We start from the raw sequence: 21,291 nt of genomic DNA on the forward strand, positions 1-21,291 counted from the left end.
AGGATGGAAGGCTGAGTCGACCCGAGCCGGCTGCCTGAGAACCAGCTTCCGCTGGGATCGAACTCAGGCCGTGGGGAGAGTTTCAGCTGCAGAAACTGCTGCTTTACTGCTCTGCGCCACACGAGGCTCTTTCTGCTATATAACCTTTATATTTTTACTTGTCAAAGGTTGAGCGACTGGGTATGTTAACTACCAGCTGGCCATCAGGAAAAACTTCCTGACTGTTAGAGCAGTACGACAATGGAATTAGTTTCCTAGGGAGGTTGTGGGCTCTCCCACACTAGAGGCCTTCAAGAGGCAGCTGGACAACCACCTGTCAGGGATGCTTTAGGGTGGATTCCTGCAGTGAGCAGGGGGTTGGACTCGATGGCCTTGTAGGCCCTTTCCAACTCTGCTATTCTATGATTCTAAAATTCTATGATTCTGTGATAAGGTTCGAGCATGTAAGACCCACTCTGGCCCGCTTGCATTGGCTGCCTGTACATTTCTGAGCCCAATTCAAGGTGCTGGTTTTAACCTCTAAAGCCTAACATGGCTTGGGACCACAATACCTGACGGAACGCCTCTCTCGACATGAACCTACCCGTACACTGCGCTCAACATCTAAGGTCCTCCTCCGAGTGCCTACTCCGAGGGAAGCTCAGAGGATGGCAACAAGGAAGAGGGCCTTTTTAGTGGTGGCCCCACAATTATGGAGTGATCTCCTCAATGAGGCTTGCCTGGCGCCAACGTTGTTATCTTTTCAGCACCAGGTCAAGACTTTTCTCTTTTCCCGGGCAGTTGACAACATATGCTGAGTTTTTTTGTTTTTTAATTGACCCCAGAATCATTGTTTTAAAAGGATATTGTTGTTTTTATGTTCTTGATGGTTTTAAATCTTGTATACTCGTTTTTAATGTTCACTGTTTTTAACTTTTGTAAACTACCCAGAGAGCTTCGGCTATGGGGCGGTATATAAATGTAATAAAATAACTAAATAAATAAACAATAAGAACTCAATAGGGCTGACTTCCAAGGAAGCCTTTATAGGAATGAACAAAAAGCAAGTGAATCTTTCTGAAGCAGGTACCCAACATATAACGGTAAAGGACCAGAAGTGGTAAGTTGAAGATGAAACTAAGGAGGCGTGGTCATGTAGCACCAACCACTGAATCATTACTGGTGACATTCAAAGCGCTCCCTCTAAAACGGAGCAAAAAAAAGAAAGAAAGAAAGAAAGTGGAATAATGCAACTACACTGGTGGATGGTGCGGTTTAATTTCAGGATTGCAAAACAAAATACTGCATTGTCCTGCTCAAAAAAAGCAACAAGCAGGAGAGACACAGGAGGATGACAACATTACCTAAAGCATCAGTAAAGTACTATGAGTAAGGAACGGAAAGTGAATAATAAAAGTCCCGTATAGAGTAGCTCAGAAGATTTAGGGGGATATGAAACAAACAACATCCCAAACCATCCACCTAACCCTCTTCCACTATTACCGGATGGCCACGTTCAGAAGACACTGTAAACCATGGCTTTGACCATGGTGGTTAAGCCAGAAAGCTGGGCTGTGTTCAGAAGACACCTTAAACCATGTCTTTAACCATGGTAAATAAAGCAAAAAGCCTTATTAAACGTGGTTAAAGCCATGGTTTAAGTGGTCTTCTGAACACAGCCTGGCTTTCTGGCTTAACCACCATGGTTAAAGTAATAGATTAAGGTGCCTTCTGAACGGGCCCGATGGCCACTTGTGGCCCACTAGGTGCTTTGGCCTGAAATTCCCACCAGCTGCCCTTCATAGTGTGTGTGAGAGGCCCTGCCCTTTGGCGAGGGTGACAAGCAGCCAACCTTCTTCTCAATGTTTAAAGTGGCAGAGGCTGACCCCATGGTCCCTTTAAGAGAACATCTCCAGGGAGAGGGGTTTCTTTGTGTCTGAAAAGGGAGTAGCAAGCGAAATGCCAAGGCCGCGCTGGGCGAGAAGTGCCTGGCATCTGATAACGCCTCTGCAGGTTAGTACCGGGGAGAGTAACAAGTTGCAGCTGTGCAATGTCTGGGAGCATTCCCCCCTCCCTTCGGGAGAGGTGTGGGTTGCTATGGGGTTTCTATTGGTCAGGGTGGGTCTGGCGACAAGGGGGTTCCAGAAAGGGATAAAAGGCGTAGGCACCTAAGGGTCCGGTCTCTTTCCTGTGGGTGTTACGAGTCCAGTGTGCGCGTGGTAAGTAAGAGTGTCCAGGCCGGGCCGGCTGGATGGCAGAAGCTCCACGAGGCCGCTGAGGGAATGAGTCCTAATTCGAGTGGCGTAAAGTCAAGTCGGAGTGAGCAACAAGGGGTTGAGTCGCAGAATTAAGTGTTTGTTTTGTTTTAGTTTAGGTTTGGGTACAATTGGGCAAGGGACCTTGCTGGAGTTACGGCTGGTGGGAATGGTTAAGTGGGGAGTGAGTGCGAATTCTGTTAGGCTTGAGCGTGTGAAAGGGAAGGGTGAGGTATTAGTCCCTGATGTCCTGTGTGTGGCATTCCTTTGTCCGTGTTCCCCCCCAAACCTCATCTCCACCGTGCCTGGGTCCAGCTCCAGCTGAGAGCCCCCTCCCTCCTGCTACCAACTATCTCTGCAGAGGCCACCAGTGAGGGAGGAAGCAGCAGCCAGGCACCTCTCCACCGTGCCTGGGTCCAGCTCCAGCTGAGAGCCCCCTCCCTCCTGCTACCAACTGCCACTGCAGAGGCCACCAGTGAGGGAGGAAGCAGCAGCCAGGCATCTCTCCACCGTGCCTGGGTCCAGCTCCAGCTGAGAGCCCCCTCCCTCCTGCTACCAACTGTCTCTGGAGAGGCCACCAGTGAGGGAGGAAGCAGCAGCCAGGCACCTCTCCACCGTGCCTGGGTCCAGCTCCAGCTGAGAGCCCCCTCCCTCCTGCTACCAACTGTCTCTGGAGAGGCCACCAGTGAGGGAGGAAGCAGCAGCCAGGCACCTCTCCACCGTGCCTGGGTCCAGCTCCAGCTGAGAGCCCCCTCCCTCCTGCTACCAACTGTCTCTGCAGAGGCCACCAGTGAGGGAGGAAGCAGCAGCCAGGCACCTCTCCACAGTGCCTGGGTCCAGCTCCAGCTGAGAGCCCCCTCCCTCCTGCTACCAACTGTCTCTGCAGAGGCCACCAGTGAGGGAGGAAGCAGCAGCCGGGCACCTCTCCACCGTGCCTGGGTCCAGCTCCAGCTGAGAGCCCCCTCCCTCCTGCTACCAACTGTCTCTGCAGAGGCCACCAGTGAGGGAGGAAGCAGCAGCCAGGCACCTCTCCACCGTGCCTGGGTCCAGCTCCAGCTGAGAGCCCCCTCCCTCCTGCTACCAACTGTCTCTGGAGAGGCCACCAGTGAGGGAGGAAGCAGCAGCCAGGCACCTCTCCACCGTGCCTGGGTCCAGCTCCAGCTGAGAGCCCCCTCCCTCCTGCTACCAACTGTCTCTGGAGAGGCCACCAGTGAGGGAGGAAGCAGCAGCCAGGCACCTCTCCACCGTGCCTGGGTCCAGCTCCAGCTGAGAGCCCCCTCCCTCCTGCTACCAACTGTCTCTGCAGAGGCCACCAGTGAGGGAGGAAGCAGCAGCCAGGCACCTCTCCACAGTGCCTGGGTCCAGCTCCAGCTGAGAGCCCCCTCCCTCCTGCTACCAACTGTCTCTGCAGAGGCCACCAGTGAGGGAGGAAGCAGCAGCCGGGCACCTCTCCACCGTGCCTGGGTCCAGCTCCAGCTGAGAGCCCCCTCCCTCCTGCTACCAACTGTCTCTGCAGAGGCCACCAGTGAGGGAGGAAGCAGCAGCCAGGCACCTCTCCACCGTGCCTGGGTCCAGCTCCAGCTGAGAGCCCCCTCCCTCCTGCTGTCAACTGTAACTGCTGAACTTTCCAACTAAGATTGTAGTGCCTGAGTTTGCTTTCCTTTTCCCCCTCCTCCTCCTCCTCCCTCCCAGTCCCCTTTCCTTTTGTGTCATGTCTTTTAGATTGTAAGCCAGGGACTGTCAAGAAATACTTTTGTAAGCCGCCGTGAGAGCCTTTTTTGGCTGAATGGCGGCATAAAAATGCTTAAATAAATAAATAAATAAATAAAGTGTTAACCTTAATGTGTGGACCCTTATGAAAGTGTGTAGTGTCAAGGATAAAAGTGTTTGGTCCCTATTTCTGGAGAGTGGCGTGGTTTCCTTGAGAACCTAGACTGCAAAGGGTTACCAAGCGGCAGTGAAGGGGCGTGTGTCTGGGCTGGCTGAGTCAGACCTCCTTTCTCCGGCCGGGGAATTGCTAAGCCAAACGGAGCAATTCCATTACAGATGGGTTTGTCTGAGCAGCTGCCCTGGAAAATTGCAAGTAAGCGCTCCGTTGTAAATCAAATAAATAATCCGCACCACCTCCCCAGCTCCAGAGGTTGGAGAAAGGACTAGGACTTGCTTGATACTTGTGTGGCGAAGGCAGCTGGTGAGACTACACCATGCACGGACAAATCAGCAGATAATATTCCACTTATCTAGCCCAGAAGACACTCCAGGTAGAGGAAGAAGAGCAACCAGGAGAGGATGTGACCCCTAAGAATCTAAACAGGGCTGGGTAAGAATCCTGTAATCCCTGAGGGAAGAAACCAGGGAGTAAAAATTGGCGGATGAGGGTGGGGAAGAATTAACAGAAGACCTCAATTGTACATTATGGGGTGAGGATAGAATATCCGAGCAGGGCCAGCCGTCATATGAAACAGGGACGGCAGAGCAGGAAAAGCGGCAAATACGCTATGTTGGGACAAGGGAGAGGGCTTTCTCTGTGGTGGCACCCCGACTGTGGAATGCCCTCCCCTTGGAGGCCCGACTGGCACCAACGCTGACTTTATTCCGGCGCCAGGTGAAAACATGGCTTTTTAACAAAGCCTTTAATGGTTAAATTCATCCACTTTGCACATTGTTTTAACTGTTTTAATTGTTTTTACTGCTTTGAAATTATGAATTGATTTTAACTTGATTCATGGTTTAATTTGTTTTTAGCTGTGTATATTTATTGTTTTGTATTGTATGCCCTGAGATCCTAGTGATATAGGGTGGGATACAAATGTTTTAAATAAACAAAAATAAATGTCCAAATTGGCAAAAATTGCAGGTGTCCTTGGCCCTGCCCTGTGACCATAGACCCACCCCCTGATGGATTTGGGCCCCTGAGACCCTGCCTAAATTGGAATCCAGGTTCGCCATTCCTTTCCTGAGCAGGGCACAGAATCATAGAATCATAGAATAGCAGAGTTGGAAGGGGCCTACAAGGCCATCGAGTCCAGCCCCCTGCCCAATGCAGGAATCCACCCTAAAACATCCCCGACAGATGCTTGTCCAGCTGCCTCTTGAAGGCCTCTAGTGTGGGAGAGCCCACAACCTCCCTAGGGAACTGATTCCATTGTTGTACTGCTCTAACAGTCAGGAAGTTTTTCCTGATGTCCAGCCGGAATCTGGCTTCCTTTAACTTGAGCCCGTTATTCCGTGTCCTGCACTCTGGGAGGATCGAGAAGAGATCCAGGCCCTCCTCTGTGTGAAAGCCTTTCAAGTATTTGAAGAGTGCTCTCATGTCTCCCCTCAATCTTCTCTTCTCCAGGCTAAACATGCCCAGTTCTTTCAGTCTCTCTTCATAGGGCTTTGTTTCCAGACCCCTGATCATCCTAGTTGCCCTCCTCTGAACACGCTCCAGCTTGTCTGCGTCCTTCTTGAATTGTGGAGCCCAGAACTGGATGCAATACTCTAGATGAGGCCTAACCAGGGCCGACTAGAGAGGAACCAGGACCTCACGTGATTTGGAAGCTATACTTCTATTAATGCAGCCCAAAATAGCATTTGCCTTTCAGCAGACCTCAAAGAGCCACGTTTATCTGCACGAGAGCTTCTGAGCACAGCGTTTTGTGTTCCAGGATTTCAAACCCACTGAGCCCAGGTCACCGCCTCACCGTGAAAGTTGCAGTTGGCATGGGTGTTGTCACTGTAATCCCCACAGAAATTATGCGTAGTACAGGTATTTTCCAGAAGAATGCAACGCCCATTCTGGCATTGAAAGAACCTAGCGTCACGGCACGGGCGATGGACACAGCCTTCCTCGTCACTGTTTATTATTATTATTATTATTTATTTATATAGCACCATCAATGTACATTGTACATTGATGTACAATGTACATTGATGTACAATGTACAACTGTTGTCCTTGCAGTCGTCAAACCCGTCGCAGGTGTTTCGGTCAGGCACGCAACGCCCGTTGTCGCACCTGAACTCGTAGCGGGAGCAGGGGCGGCCGCAGAAGACTTCGTCGCTCTGGTCGCCGCAGTGGTCATACCCGTCGCAGGTCAAATGCTTCGGGATGCAAGGGCCGCCGGCGCATTTGAACTGGTGAGCAGGGCAGAAATCCAGGCAGCCGGCTTTGTCGCTCCCGTCCTCACAAGACAGTTTCGTATCCCCATTGCATGACAATTGCTCAGGAATACAGTTCCCATCACTGCATTTGAATGAGTTCATGAACGCCCTGCAATGTTTCTCTGCAACGAGAAGGAAGACGGGAGTGGTGGGGCAGGAGAGAGCTGTTGCCTCCCCCCAAGACACTGGCCTGGTTCAAATGACACTCTGGGTTTTGCGGTTAGCATAACCATGGCCTGCTTGTATTGGCTGCCCGCACGTTTCCAAGCCCAATTCAAGGTGCTGGTTTTAACCTACCCTATTTCTTCGATTCTAAGATGCACTTTTCCCCCCATATAAACATCTCTAAAAATGGGGTGCATCTTAGAATCGCGGGTGTGTCTTAGGGTGTTTTTTTTCTGTTGGTGGTACTGAAATTAGTGTGCGTCTTACAATCGATGGCCTCTTACAATTGAAGAAATAACAGCTTGGGACCACAATACCTGATGGAACACCTCTCCTAACATGAACCTACCCGTACACCACGCTCAACATCTAAGGTCCCCCTCCGAGTGCCTCCTCTGAGGGACGCTCGGAGGATGGCAACAAGGGAGAGGGCCTTTTCGGTGGTGGCCCCCTGACTATGGAATGATCTCCCCAATGAGGCTCACCTGGCGCCAACGCTGTTATCTTTCAGGCGCCAGGTCAAGACTTTTCTCTTCTCCCAGGCAGTGAACAACATTTAATAACGCCAAGTAGTTTTTTTTTAACGGACCCCAGAACTGTTGTTTTTAAATGGATGCTGTTCTTTTTATACTGTTGTTTTTATGTTTTCGATGGTTTTAAATTTTGTGTATTTTTAATGTTTATTGTTTTTTTGTAAACCGCCGAGAGAGCTTCGGCTATGGGGCGGTATCGAAATGTAAGTAATAAATAAATAAATAAATATGTTCAGCTGTGGTGCGTCCCACATGTGGAAAGCTTGCAGACAACACTTTTAACCCTTTTGTGGTTACGTTTTCCTTAGTGAGCCTAACGAGGAAGATGGTTAGGGAAAACGTGTGTCAGACGACACCGTAAACCATGGTTAATCATCCCGTTAACCATTTTGTGGTTAAGCAACATGGTTTAGTCTGAATGGGGTTGTAGTGGACCTGCATGCCAGTGATAGGCAGAAAGTAGCTCTCCAGATGAGACGAGATCGTGGTGACAGCTCCTGATCAGATGCTTCGGACCAATTGCCACCATTTCTAACCATTGGCCATGCTGGCAGAGGTTTTTGGGAGTTGAAGTCCAAAACAGCTTGAGATCTACTCTCAGACCACCCCTGCTGTACATCAAACTCCTCCTTGATGGCCACCAATCTGGATGGCTTTAAAAGGGGGTTGGATAAATTCCTGGAGGAGAAGGCTATCCATGGCTACTAGCCCTGATGGTTGTGTGCTATCTCCAGTATTTGAGGCAATAAGCCTGTGTGCACTGGTTACTGGGGAACATGGGTGGGAGGGTGCTGTTGCACCATGTCCTGCCTTGTTCATCCCTGGCCGATAGCTGGTTGGCCACTGTGTGAACAGAGTGCTGGACTAGATGGACTCTTGGTCTGATCCAGCAGGGCACTTCTGATGTTCTTATGATCCCGCTAAGATGCTGTTCCCAAAACTGTGTTAGTGAATATAAACAGCAAAACAAAACGGTCAAAATAGGTTATTCAAGATACTAAAATGATAGGCATACAGTGAAGCCACGGAGAAACTTGGAAAAGCCTTGAATAAGGTTTCAAGAAGGAACCCAAAAGATACAAGAAAAACACGGGAATGTCCCACAACCAGTAATGCATTGCTGAAATTCCAAGTGAACATGGAATTGTGGTCAAATGACAACTCTGCATCTCATCAGTTTATTGTGACATGTACATTTTTTCATCTGTATAGATATTTTATGCTATTTTTGACATACCCCATATGTTTTCACGAGACTGAGGTGGTGTAACCTATCATAGACAACTCTAAAATCGTATTTGAGTTCTTGAGTTTTTTGAGGGTAGGGCAAATCTATATTTTTGTATCTCTTTGCAGAGGGAGGAATATTTAAAAGAGCCTTTTAAAATATCTAGGAAGCTATGGAGGAAGGAATATTATCTTATCTGTATGCCCCCCCTGCAATCCTAGTGATATAGGGCAGGATACAAATGTTTTAATTAATTAATTAATTAATTAAATAATAAAATCAACAGCTGGAAGGCTTCAATGTTTCCTGCTGTGTGTCAAGGGCATTGCTCTGATAATGGACATATTATTATTATTATTATTATTATTATTATTATTATTATTATTATCATCATATTACATTTATATTCCGCCCATAGCTAAAGCTCTCTGGAGGGCACTGGGTTGGGGAACTGTGGAGTAGAAGTACTTAGGGTGTCTCAACAAATCTGCTTTAATGCCAAACTTTGTTAGCCAATAGCCGGAGCTTTAATGCAGAGCTCCGGCTATTGGGCGGTATAGAAATGTAATAAATAAATAAATAAATAAATAAATAAATAAATAAACCCCATATTGGCCACAGCCAATCATGATCCCCCTCTTGTGCTGGACAGAGAAGCAATGAGGTCCCTGCCCCAGAGCACTTACAGCACAGAACGTCTGTGGGATGGATGTGTGAACGGCCCTGCTCCTGCCATGCCCTCACCTTGATCTGTGCAGTTGACGTAGGTCTCGTCACGTCCGTCTTTGCAGTCAGGAACATTGTCACAGACATACTTCTCAGGGATGCAGCGTCCGTTGTCACACCTGAACTCACCACTGGAGCAGGTGGTGCTGTCCTTTCTGATCCAATAGTTCCCTGAAAGGCAAAGGAGGGGGTATGAAAGTGTGTGGGAACACCCTCCCCCCCCCTCCAATATTGTCTAGGGCAGAATTCTAATTTCTCACGTGGGAAAGCAATTGGAAAATCTGAGTTTTTCAGCTCTGACTCCTTCTCTGAGCAGAAAGGATCAGTTGATCCTACCTGCATTTATGGCAAACCAATGCAGTCTCCTTAGAAACCAAATGCACAGTCACAAGATGGGGGATACTTGGCTCAGCAATACTACAAACGAGAAGGATCTTGGAATTGTTGTGGATCACAAGCTGAATATGAGCCAACAGTGCGATATGGCTGCAAGAAAGGCCAATGCTACTTTGGGCTGCATTAATAGAAGCATAGGCGTGCGCAGCACATTTCATTAGGGGGTTCAGCCAGGGATTTTTTTTTTAAGGTAAACATTGATTAAATATACAGTAATAAAGGACTTTTTTTTCATTCATCAAACAAACAAAATAAACAAAAACTGAAGTAAACTGTATTTTTTTTAATTAACAAGTAATCTGTACTTTAAAAATACACATTTTAAAATGGAGACTCTGAATACTATTTTTTTGCTATAGTGATAACCAGGCATATATAAAGAAACAGTCAATTTTCACCATCTTTAAATTTAATCAGATAATGACCTAATCCAAACTTACTAAAACAGATTCACATTTAAAACAGTTTCTATCACATTAACAACAATGAGTGTCATCTTAAGTTCCAGCACCATACAGAGAATACACCATACATCAAATGCCCTAATAATGATTTTAAAAGATTGCCCTGTGTGCTGCTGAGCAAAGAATTTGGAATGAGGTCCAGGAGAGAGACTTCTGGGGTGAATATAGTGAGGACGAGGGGTGGCTGCAAGCCTAGCGTAAGAGAGGGCTGGCTGGCAAGATTTGGAAAACTTGGGGGAGTGTAGGAGATCTGGAACTAGGGGCATCTCTGAAAGGCCGCGAAGGGGCTATTGGCAGAAGACAGGAGATGAAGGAGAAAAGAGAGGATGGGAAACCGTCACAAGGGCACATCAGTCTTCTTTACTGATCAATTGTAAGCCGCTCCGGGAGACTTTTAGGCTGAGGTGCAGGATAAAAATACTCTAAATAAAAATACTCTAAATAAAATAAGGGCAGAAGAAGAGGATTGGTGTAGGGGGAGCCCTGGGGAAAGAAGAGAGAGAAATGCCCCTATGTGTGGGGCTAGAAGAGGGAGAGAGGGTGCAGACAGCAGAGGTATGAGTGTCCCGGAGGGGAGAGGAAACAGAGGTAATGTTTAGCCTTGAGGAGAAGCCTGAGGGGAGACATGATAACACTCCTCAAATACTTGAAAGATTGACACACACAGGAGGGCCAGGATCTCTTCTCGATCATCCCAGAGTGCAGGACACGTAATAATGGGCTCAAGTTACAGGAAGTCAGATTCCAGCTGGACATCAGGAAAAACCTCCTGACTGTTAGAGCAGTATGACAGTAGAACCAGTTACCTAGGAAGGTTGTGGGCTCTCCCACACTAGAGGCCTTCAAGAGGCAGCTGGACAAGTATCTGTGGGGGATGCTTTAGGGTGGATTCCTGCATTGAGCAGGGGGTTGGACTCGATGGCCTTGTAGGCCCCTTCCAACTCTGCCATTCTATGATTCTATGATATATTGTTACCATCCTTGGGCTCAATTCTCTGCCTGTTCAGACAGAAAAAAAGTCCTACAACTTCCAGAATGCCCAAGCCATCTATGCTGGCTGGGACATGCTGGGAGCTGTAGGACTTTTTCTGTCTATAGGACTGCACCCTAACTCAACCTAACTTCGCAAAAGCACAAGCTCTTGGACCTAGTTCTAACCTTAACCCTAAAAAGAGCCCTGTGCAACCCCATGCATGTCTACTCAGAAGTAAACATGCTGGCTGGGACATGCTGGGAGCTGTAGGCCTTTTTCTGTCTATAGGATTGCACCCTAACTCAAGCTGACTTCTCTTGGGCCTAGTTCTAACCTTAACCCTGAAAAGAGCCCTGTGCAACCCCATGCATGTCTACTTAGAAGTAAACATGCTGGCTAGGACATGCTGGGAGCTGTAGGACTTTTTCTGTCTCCAAATCATCCCCCCAAGTCACAGAAAACTACAGCAACCCCCACTACAAACATACATTCATTCAGTCAAACAACCAGGCATCCCATTCAGACATCAATACACTCACACTGTCAGCACACACATACACACACTCAGCATCACTCACTCCAAAAACACACATGCATGCACACGTGCATTCACTCAAAGACCCCATGCACCCCCACATTCTCTCTCACACACAAACCTCAGTCTTTCCTCCTCCTCTATCTTCTCCTCCTCCTGCTTGCTTCTTCTTGCTGCTTCTTGTGCTTCTTCTTGCTGCTGCTTCTGCTTCTTCTGAGCTGGGGGGTGGGGTGCTGGAGGCTGCGTTGTTGCACGCAGCCCCCAACCCCTCACCTTGCTCTTAAGGACCTAAATTTCTCCCGTGAGTGGCGGCGGCCATCTTGAATCTCGCCCGAACTCACGTGAGATCTCGGCTGTTGGCTGGGTCTCATAGAGTTCCCAGCCAGCTGCCGAGATCTCGCGTGAGTTCGGGCGAGATTCAAGATGGCCGCCGCCACTTGCCGGGGAAATTTAGGCCCGGTAAGTTGGAGTTGTGGTTGCTGCGGACCCAGTAACCACAACCCCGGTATTTTGGCAGGGACGGGGCAAACATGGCGGCGGCAGCATATTAGGGGGTTCAGCTGAACCTGCTGAACCCCCTGTCTGCACGCCAATGAATAGAAGTATAGCTACCGAATCACATGAGGTACTGGTTCCTCTCTATTCGGCCCTGGTTAGGCCTCATCTAGAGTATTGCATCCAGTTCTGGGCTCCACAATTAAAGAAGGACACAGACAAGCTGGAGCGTGTTCAGAAGAGGGCAACCAGGATGATCAGGAGTCTGGAAACAAAGCCCTATGAAGAGAGACTGAAAGGACTGGGCATGTTTTTCCTGGAGAAGAGAAGATTGAGGGGAGACATGAGAGCACTCTACAAATACTTCAAAGGTTGTCACACAGAGGAGGGCCAGGATCTCTTCTCGATCCTCCCAGAGTGCAGGACACGGAATAACGGGCTCCAGTTAAAGGAAGCCAGATTCCAGCTGGACATCAGGAAAAACTTCCTGACTGTTAGAGCAGTACGACAATGGAATCAGTTCCCTAGGGAGGTGGTGGGCTCTCCCACACTAGAGGCCTTCAAGAGGCAGCTGGACAACCATCTGTCACGGATGCTTTAGGGTGGATTCTGCATTGAGCAGGGGGTGGGAGTCAATGGCCTTGTAGGCCCCTTCCAACTCTGCTATTCTATGATTCTATGATTCATCTGGCTCCTTCCCGTATGAAGATTCCTTGGTGCTAGTTTGATTTATTGAGCCTAGTTAAAGGCAAGCGTCTCAAAATGCGATGCTAGGTTGTGTTTTTTCTCCTCAAGAAATTGAAGCTGGAAACTTAGGAACCCGGCAAAGTAGGCTCATATCATCATCATCATCATCATCCTATTAACAAACGTAGGCCAGATCTACACTGAGTAGGATGTGACACTCTGAAAACAGTTTGAAAACTGTACATGGAGTGTGTCCTGGGCCCCAACAGTTGTCACTACGGTTATAAACCATTTTAAAGCAGTAGTGTAGATCCTGCCATATTTAACATGTTGCATTAAGATCTTTCCATGTTCACTCTAGCTTAGGGTGACCCTATGAAAAGCAGAACAGGGCTCCTGTATCTTTAACAGTTGCATAGAAAAGAGAACTTCAGCAGGTGTCATTTGTATACATGGAGAACCTGGTGAAATTCCCTCTCTATCACAACAGTTAAAGCTGCAGGAGCTATCCTAGAGTGACCAGATTTAAAAGAGGGCAGGGCACCTGCAGCTTTAACTGTTGTGATGAAGAGGGAATTTCCCCAGGTTCTCCATATATACCAATGACACCTGCTGAAATTCCCTTTTCAATACAAAAGGAGCCTTGTCCTCCTTTTCACATGGTCACCCTACTCAAGCTCCCAAATGCCACGAAATTGCAACTTGTGAGGGCCTCGCCATTAGCAGATGCATTATTTAGCCAATATAGATACAATAGGGAATCCTAGGCTGTGACTAGTTCCAGGTTCCAAGGAATTACTGGCTGGTTAGCTTATCATTTCTGGGTGAACTGTTGGAAAGTCATGGAATTCCATGAAGCCGAGTGGTGGAGTTTCAGGAGAGGTAATATAAAAGGAAAACTATGGGGCAGAGGGAAAAAAGTCATGTCTTTTAGGATGACCATATGGGAAAGGAGGACAGGGCTCCTGTATCTTTAACAGATGTATCGAAAGGGGAATGGCAACAGGTATCATTTGTATGCACGCAGCATCTGGTGAAATTCCCTCTTCATTGCAACAGTGAAAGCTGCAGGAGCCCTGCCATCTTTTGTATCTGATCCCAAGACCACGGGAGGATTTGGGTTTTCCCAGGGATTATTTCCCGGGAGTCTCTGTGCATCATTTGGATGCCCAGGGACTCGGCCGTGACCAGCCAGGATTTTCAGGCTGGTGTAGAAATGGCCTAGGATATGGTGGCCATATGAAAAGGAGGACAGGGCTCCTGTATCTTTAACAGTTGCATAGGAAAGGGAATTTCAGCAGGTGTCATTGTATATATGGGGAACCTGGTGACATTCTCTCTTCATCACCACAGTTAAAGTTGCAGGATCCCTGCCCTTTTGACCAGATACAAACAAGGTCAGGGCTCCTGCAGCTTTAAATGCTGTGATGAGGCGGAAATGTCACCAGGTGCTGCATGCATACAAATGATTCCTGCTCAAATTCCCTTCTCTAGGCAACTGTTAAAGATACAGGAGCCCTGTCCTCCTTTTCATATGGTCACCCTACCTAAGAAGCAGACTCTCAGTGTGTGTGTGGTCTGTGATCTCTCCACTCATGGCGCACCCTCACCATGCTCGGTGCAGTTGACGTGCCTCTCATCGCTCATGTCCCCGCAGTCATCAAAGTTATCACAGACGTACTCCTTAACAACGCAGCGCCCGCTGTTGCATTTGAACTTGTCGCTGGGGCAGGAACGCCTGCTGCTAGGATCACTCTTGCCACTGGGACGGATGTCCCCATAGTTCTCTGAAGGCAGAAGGGAGAGCTCAGTGAAGGGAAAGGGTCCGGTGAGCTTATTAGAAGGTCAAGGAGCTGAGTCAGAGGAACAATAAAAGTGGCTTCCAGTACAGGCAGCACCAGACGGGAAAGTTTAAGACCAAGAGGATCAAAAAATGACCTTCCCACCTCCAGCTTTCATTCTGATCCTGCGGCCACTTACTTATGTTTCAGCGTTGGCATCCACCCTGGTCCTGCAACCCTTTGCCTGGACTTTGGGGAATTCATCCTGCTCCTGCATCTACTTACCAGTATAGCCAAAGGGTCGTTCCATCTTACCCAGCAGTAATTTACTATGGATCCTTAGAAGGGATTCTGTTTCTGTAGGGTGACCCTATGGAAAGGAGGACAGGGCTCCTGTATCTTTAACAGTTGCATTGAAAAGGGAATTTCAGCAGGTGCCATTTGCATGCAGACAGCACCTGGTGACATTCCCTCTGCATCATAACAGTCAAAGCTGCAGGAGCCCTGCCCTCTTGACCAGATACAAAAGAGAGCAGGGCTCTTGCAGCTTTGACTGTTGTGAATTTTACCAGGTGCTGCAGGAGCCCTCCTCTTATTTGTATCTAGACACACTAGGTAGGGCTCCTGCAGCTGTAACTGTTGTGATGAAGAAGGAATTTCACCAGGTGCGGCATGTGTACAAATGACACTTGCTGAAATTCCCTTTTCTGTACAACTGTTAAAAATACAGAAGCCCTGTCCTCCTTTTCATAGGGTCACCCTAGTTTCTGCAACTACTAACTTAAACGATCCTGTGCTGTAACAAGTAGGGATGTGCTCCGCTTCTAATCGGACCGATGAATTAGAAGTGGAGCGGGGTGCTTCGCCTCCCCTTAAGGCGGAGGCGAGGAGGATTGGGGGGGCGGCGGAGTGTGGCGAAGAGGATCGAGGTGAAGGCGGATCCTTCGCCTTGATCCGGAGCTCCGCCGGAAAGGTAAGTGGGGTTTACTGGGCCCTGCTGCTGTCGCTGTCGCCCATGCGGTGACAGTGGCCGGGCCCGGTAAACCCCCCCCCCCTCCCTTACCTGCCTCTGTCTGCGGTCCCTCGGCTTCTTCAATTGAGCCCGCGGTTCAACCAGGAAGTCTAGGCCGCACTTGCGGCCCAGACTTCCTGGCTGAACCGCGGGCTCAATTGAAGAAGCCGACGGACCGCGGACGGAGGCAGGCAAGGCCCCCCTCCCCCTTGGTCCCTTACTGGGCTCCGCCGCCGTCGCCGCACAGGCGGCAACAGCGGCAGGGCCCGGTAACCCCCCGCCCTCCTCCCCGGGCCTTACCTGGCACCACTCCCCTCCACTGTGGAGCTCCGATTCGGAGCCAGAGCTCCGCGGCGAAGAGGAGCGGAGTATGGGCGGAGCGGCGCAGAGCGGAGTGGGCCGATCCGAAATTTTTGGATCGGCCCGCGGGGCGGAGCGGGGGGGTCTGTGCACACCCCTAGTAACAAGGATGAATAAATTCTAGAGGTTGTCCTTGACTGACCGAGGAAAACTGCCACTGAATGGAGGGTAAGTTATGAGCAAGGACAATTTGTGATATTGCACAACATCATTACTGCATCAGCTGTAGCTTCCAATTTTCTGGCTTTGTGGAACTAGAGCTAAGGGTACATAGCATGAACTCTGGCCTTAACTAGAATTTGTTGGGGTTTTTAAACCCCGCTGGATATGATTTGAGTCAGTGGCCATTTCATTTGTAAATCTTTAACTGTTACATAGACATGTATTTCCCTCTGGCAAACATTTGAGAAGAGGCCAGACAGACCCCTCTCATAGGTGGGTTGATTGTTTTTCCTGCACATTGCAGAGGGTTAGACTAAATGATCTTTGTGGACCCTTCCAACTCTACAATTCCATGATTCCATGGTCTGCTGACTATATAACAAATCAACAAATTTGACTCCATTAATATAATAAACTCATAAAACCGAAATAACAGTTATGGGAGAACACCAAACCCTGCACTTATTTAGGCTGACCATATGAAAAGGAGGACCGGGCACCTGTATCTTTAACAGTTGTATTGAAAAGGGAATTTCAGCAGGTGTCATTTGTATATATGGAGAACCTGGTGAAATTTCCTCTTCATCACCAAAGTTAAAGCTGCAGGAGCCCTGCCCTCTTTTAAATCTGGTCACTCTAGTACAGCTCCTGGAGCTTTAACTGCTGTGATGAAGAGGGAATTTCACCAGGTTCCCCATATATACAAATGACACCTGCTGAAATTCCCTTTTCTATTCAACTGTTATTTATTTATTTATTTATTTATTTATTTATTTATTACATTTTTATACCGCCCAATAGCCGAAGCTCTCTGGGCGGTTCACAAAAATTAAAACCAATAAAACCAATAAAACAACCAACAGTTTAAAAACACAAATACAAAATACAGTATAAAAAGCACAACCAGGATAAAACCACGCCGCAAAAATTGATATAAGATTAAAATACAGAGTTAAAACAGTATAATAATTTAAGTTAAAAATTAAGTGTTAAAATACTGGGAGAATAAAAAGGTCTTCAGCTGGCGACGAAAGGAGTACAGTGTAGGCACCAGGCGGACCTCTCTGGGGAGCTCATTCCACAACCGGGGTGCCACAGCGGAGAAAGCCCTCCTAGTATAGGGTGACCATATTTTGGAAACCAAAAAGGAGGACAACATGGTCGCCCCCAAGGGGGCGTGTCCAGTACCAAGGGGTTGTGCCCACCCAAACATAGCCTTGGTCACATGTCTGATTTTACAGCACACATTTAATAGGGTGACCATATTTGGGAAACCAAAAAAGAGGACACCTAGTGTGTGTGTGTGTGTGGAAGCAGCTTTCTGAGTCCTGCAGAAAGTACGTTATTCCCCCGCCACCTTAAAGAACTCGATTGGAGTGGAGGAGGGGAAAGGATTTCATTCTGCACCACCACCATCCACTCCAATGTGGGCCTTTTCTATAATGTCCACGAATGACCCACTTTCCCCTTTAAGACCTCAATTGGAGCTCGGGGTGGGGGAATGACGTGCCTCAAGAAAGCATGTCATTCCCTCCTGCCATGCTAATGGCAGCCTTAAAGGGGAAGGTGTGTCATTCCAGGACATTATTGAAAATTATAGAAAATCCCCCCTGACACCATGGAAAGAACAAAAACCAGGACAAATCCGGGGAAATCCTGACAGTTGGTCACCCTATCCTAGTAGCCACCTGCCTCACTTCCTTTGGCAGGGGCTCACGGAGAAGGGCCCCTGTAGATGATCTTAAGGTCTGGGCAGGTACATATGGGAGGAGGCTTTCTTTCAGATAGCCTGGCCCCAAGCCATTTAGGGCTTTAAATGTCAATACCAGCACTTTGAATCGGGCCCGGACCTGGACCGGCAGTCAATGAAGTTGTAAAAGGACTGGCGTTATGTGGTCTCGCCGGCCAGTCCCTGTTAGTAGGCGAGCTGCCCTGTTTTGTACCAGCTGAAGTTTCTGTTAAAGATACAGGGGCCCTGTCCTCCTTTCCATATGGTCACCCTAACTTATTACACCTAAACTTGATACTCTGGAGCAAAGCCGGAAGACCAACAAGCAGGATACTGAACAGGAGAGACAAGTAGCTCCTGCGCTAAAACACTTACTAAATATAGAAGCTGGTAGGAAGCAGAGATTTGCAAGCACATGGGTAGGGGTGTTAGACCCCAAAGGTACTCACCCGAGCAGTAACCCAGGAGGAGGGCAGCTACCCCCAGGAGCAGGAAGTGCCACCAGAACAAACCCATTTGGATCCCAAACCCAAGGAGACTGACCGTGCTTTCCTCCCTCCCAATTCTGAAAGCTCATGGAGGATGAACCTGGAGCAATAGCCAGGAACAACCAAGAGGAAGATATTTGGCCAACAAGGAAAAAAAAGTTCTCTGGCCTCTGCCAATGGTTGGTGACAGGCATCCTGGGCCAACTGGCCATTTAGTATTCTTGCACAACGTTAGATCGACAGGTTGTTTCATTTTTAGTGGGTGGAAGGCAGGTGAGCATCCAAGCTGAACACAAAAATGGTACAATAAACTTTTCTACAGCGTCCTGAGACTTCTCGCCCTTTCTGTGGCCTTAGGTAAACCTAAGGTTTATCCCGGGATCATCCCGGGGTCATCCCTGCCTGCTTCCGGGATCCCCTGTGTGTCATTTTGATGCACAGGGATGACCCTGGGATGATTCCGGGATAAACCTTAGGTCTAGCTAAGGCCTGTGTTTCATTTGAGTGCCTTCCTTCAAGAGCTCAGAGTGACTGTTCCTCCCCTAGATTCCAGATGGATTCCAGATTCCAGCCAGATTCCAGCCAGATTCCGGCTGGACATCAGGAAAAACTTCCTGACTGTTAGAGCAGTGCGACAATGGAATCAGTTACCTAGGGAGGTTGTGGGCTCTCCCACACTAGAGGCCTTCAAGAGGCAGTTGGACAAGCATCTGTCGGGGATGCTTTAGGGTGGATTCCTGCATTGTAGGCCCCTTCCAACTCTGCTATTCTATGATTCTATGATTCTACCCCATATTATCCTTACAACAAATATAAGGTTCATGACTGAGGGCGTTTCTACATCAGGCAAAAACCCTCCACCCTTACTGGGCTCTCTTCTTCCAGAGTCTTTCCGGGTTAACAATGAGCTCCTTTAGATGGCGAACACGCGATTTGGAATTGAAAACGTCCCCTCTTGTCAACGTTCTATACGTTCAATGAAACAGCCCCATTTAGTGGCTGTGTTATAGAGCAATGCTGGCATTACACGCTGCCGATATCCTGTGATAATTTTAATTACTCCATTAGCTCCGATCCTTTTAAAAGCGAGATGAAGGGGGGAAAGTGTGGGAGAACTCCTGGAGGTTGATGACAGCATGGAAAGGACCCACAATCCTTCATGAGTGGCCAATCAAGAGCGTGCAATATATTTCTTGTGTAGAGAAGCTGAGTAAGGATTTGAATATGGTCTGAGTGCCAAATCTGCGCTTCTGACATTCCACTTTAACCTCACTCCATTTTATCCTCACAATTAATGTGTGAAGAAGGTTCAGCTGTGAGGCAATCACCCAATGAGCTTCGTGACTGAGGCCTTAGCTAGACCTATTAATATATACCCGGTCACTACGTTCAACATCTAAGGTCTTCCTCCGGGTGCCTACTCCGAGAGAGGCTCAGAGTGTGGCAACGAGGGACAGGGCCTTTTCGGTGGTGGCCCCCAGACTGTGGAACGATCTCCCTAATAAGGCTCGCCAGGCACCAACGCTGCTATCTTTCCGGCGCCAGGTTAAAACTTTCCTCTTTGTCCAGGCATATGGCGGCACATCTTAATCACCCACTTGTTTAGTTTTTTAACGGTTTTTAATGCTTTATGTGTGTATGTTCTGTGTTTTAGAATTTTAAATTTTGTATTCTCGTTTTTATCTTAATTTTAGAATTTCTGTAAGCCGCCCAGAGAGCCCTGGCTATGGGAGCGGTATATAAGGGCAATAAATAAATAAATGATCATCCCAGGAAAATGGAGGGGTTGTCCCTGCCTGCTCCCAGGATCCCCTTTGTGTCATTTGGATGATCCCGTGACAATCCCAGGACATAGGCCTGGTCTAGCCATGGCCGATGTCTGGATTTGAATCCTGGTCTAAGCCTCAACTCTGCATTGCCATTTCACTGTTAGCAGATTGGGGCTCAGGCTCTGGCTTGACATAGGCCCAAGGCTTTAATTTTACCTGTACTGTTCAGGATTTTTAGGAAATAGCATTTTCGTTTGCTTTATTGTGTTTGCTCAGAAGGTTTTTGAAAAATTGCTAGCCCAATTATCTTAAAACAATGTAGGATGTCTTGTTATTAAACACAAATGCTACATATTTAATGACAAATAACTGATTGACATGGTTGGCTGGGGAATGCTGGGAGTTGTAGCATTTTTTTTCTGTGTAAACATGCATAGGATTGTGCCCTAAGAATAAAAGAAAATGTATATAAGTAGGGAGACCCTATGAAAAGGAGGACAGGGCTCCTGTATCTTTAACAGTTGTTTTGAAATGGGAATTTCTTCAGGTGTCATTTGTATATATGGAGAACCTGGTGAAATTTCCTCTTCATCACAACAATTAAAGCTGCAGGAGCCCTGCCCTCTTTTAAATCTGATCACTCTAGTATAGCTCCTGCAGCTTTAACTGCTGTGATGAAGAGGGAATTTCACCAGGTTCTCCATATATACAAATGACACCTGCTGAAATTCCCTTTTCTATGCAACTGTTAAAGATACAGGAGCCCTGTCCTCCTTTTCATATGGTGAACCTGATGTAAGTAAAAGGTTGTAACTGTATTAAAGAGAAGACAGACAAAAATACGCATGCAGGTTCACAATGAATTCTGGGTAACGGGCATAAAAACAGTGGTCAAGATGACCTGAATGGTACCCAAAGAGAAAATGCTGAGATAAAGCCCTGTTACTTTGGCCAAAATGTTATTTGAGTAGCAAACACGTGTGAGACTGTATTATTCTCGGTCAAAGTTTTCACTTAAAGTATTTGCTTATCAATTGATAATCAAAAACTATTGTGTAAGGTATACATGTCCAAAAGCTTGATATACAGATGTCTAGAAAAATGTATATATTCATTAGAAAATTTTGACTAAGAAATTATTTATTTATTTATGACATTTATATACCGCCCCATAGCCGAAGCTCTCTGGGCGGTTTACCAAAGTTAAAAACAGTGAACATTAAAAAGTATGCAAAATTTAAAACCATCAAAAGCATAAAAACAACAGTATCTATTTAAAAACAACAGTTCTAGGGTCCATTAAAAACAAAAACAAACACAATTTTTTAAAACGTATTTTAGGCTATATCCGATCAACAGTACGATTCAAAATTGATCAAATATAGCCTGAAAAGTTGATGTGCGTAAGC

At 47.5% G+C, this 21,291-nt stretch overlaps 1 protein-coding gene across 2 annotated transcripts in view; it reads right to left on the reverse strand.

The window, feature by feature from the left end:
• LOC134396411 (major histocompatibility complex class I-related gene protein-like) overlaps positions 1-18,234 on the reverse strand; it is a 34,408-nt gene extending 16,174 nt beyond the window's left edge. For both annotated transcript variants that reach the window (XM_063122903.1, XM_063122902.1), the window contains exons 1-3: positions 18,075-18,234; positions 14,192-14,368; positions 9,050-9,202 (exon numbers count right to left, since the gene is read on the reverse strand). In XM_063122903.1, coding sequence (XP_062978973.1) covers positions 9,050-9,202; positions 14,192-14,368; positions 18,075-18,141 — 397 coding nt within the window. In that variant the 5' untranslated portion in view covers positions 18,142-18,234. The remainder of the gene's footprint in view (positions 1-9,049; positions 9,203-14,191; positions 14,369-18,074) is intronic.
• Positions 18,235-21,291: the final 3,057 nt, after the last annotated feature.

The sequence above is a fragment of the Elgaria multicarinata genome, chromosome 3 (genome assembly GCF_023053635.1).
Source record: "Elgaria multicarinata webbii isolate HBS135686 ecotype San Diego chromosome 3, rElgMul1.1.pri, whole genome shotgun sequence".
In the NCBI taxonomy this organism is placed as follows: domain Eukaryota; kingdom Metazoa; phylum Chordata; class Lepidosauria; order Squamata; family Anguidae; genus Elgaria; species Elgaria multicarinata.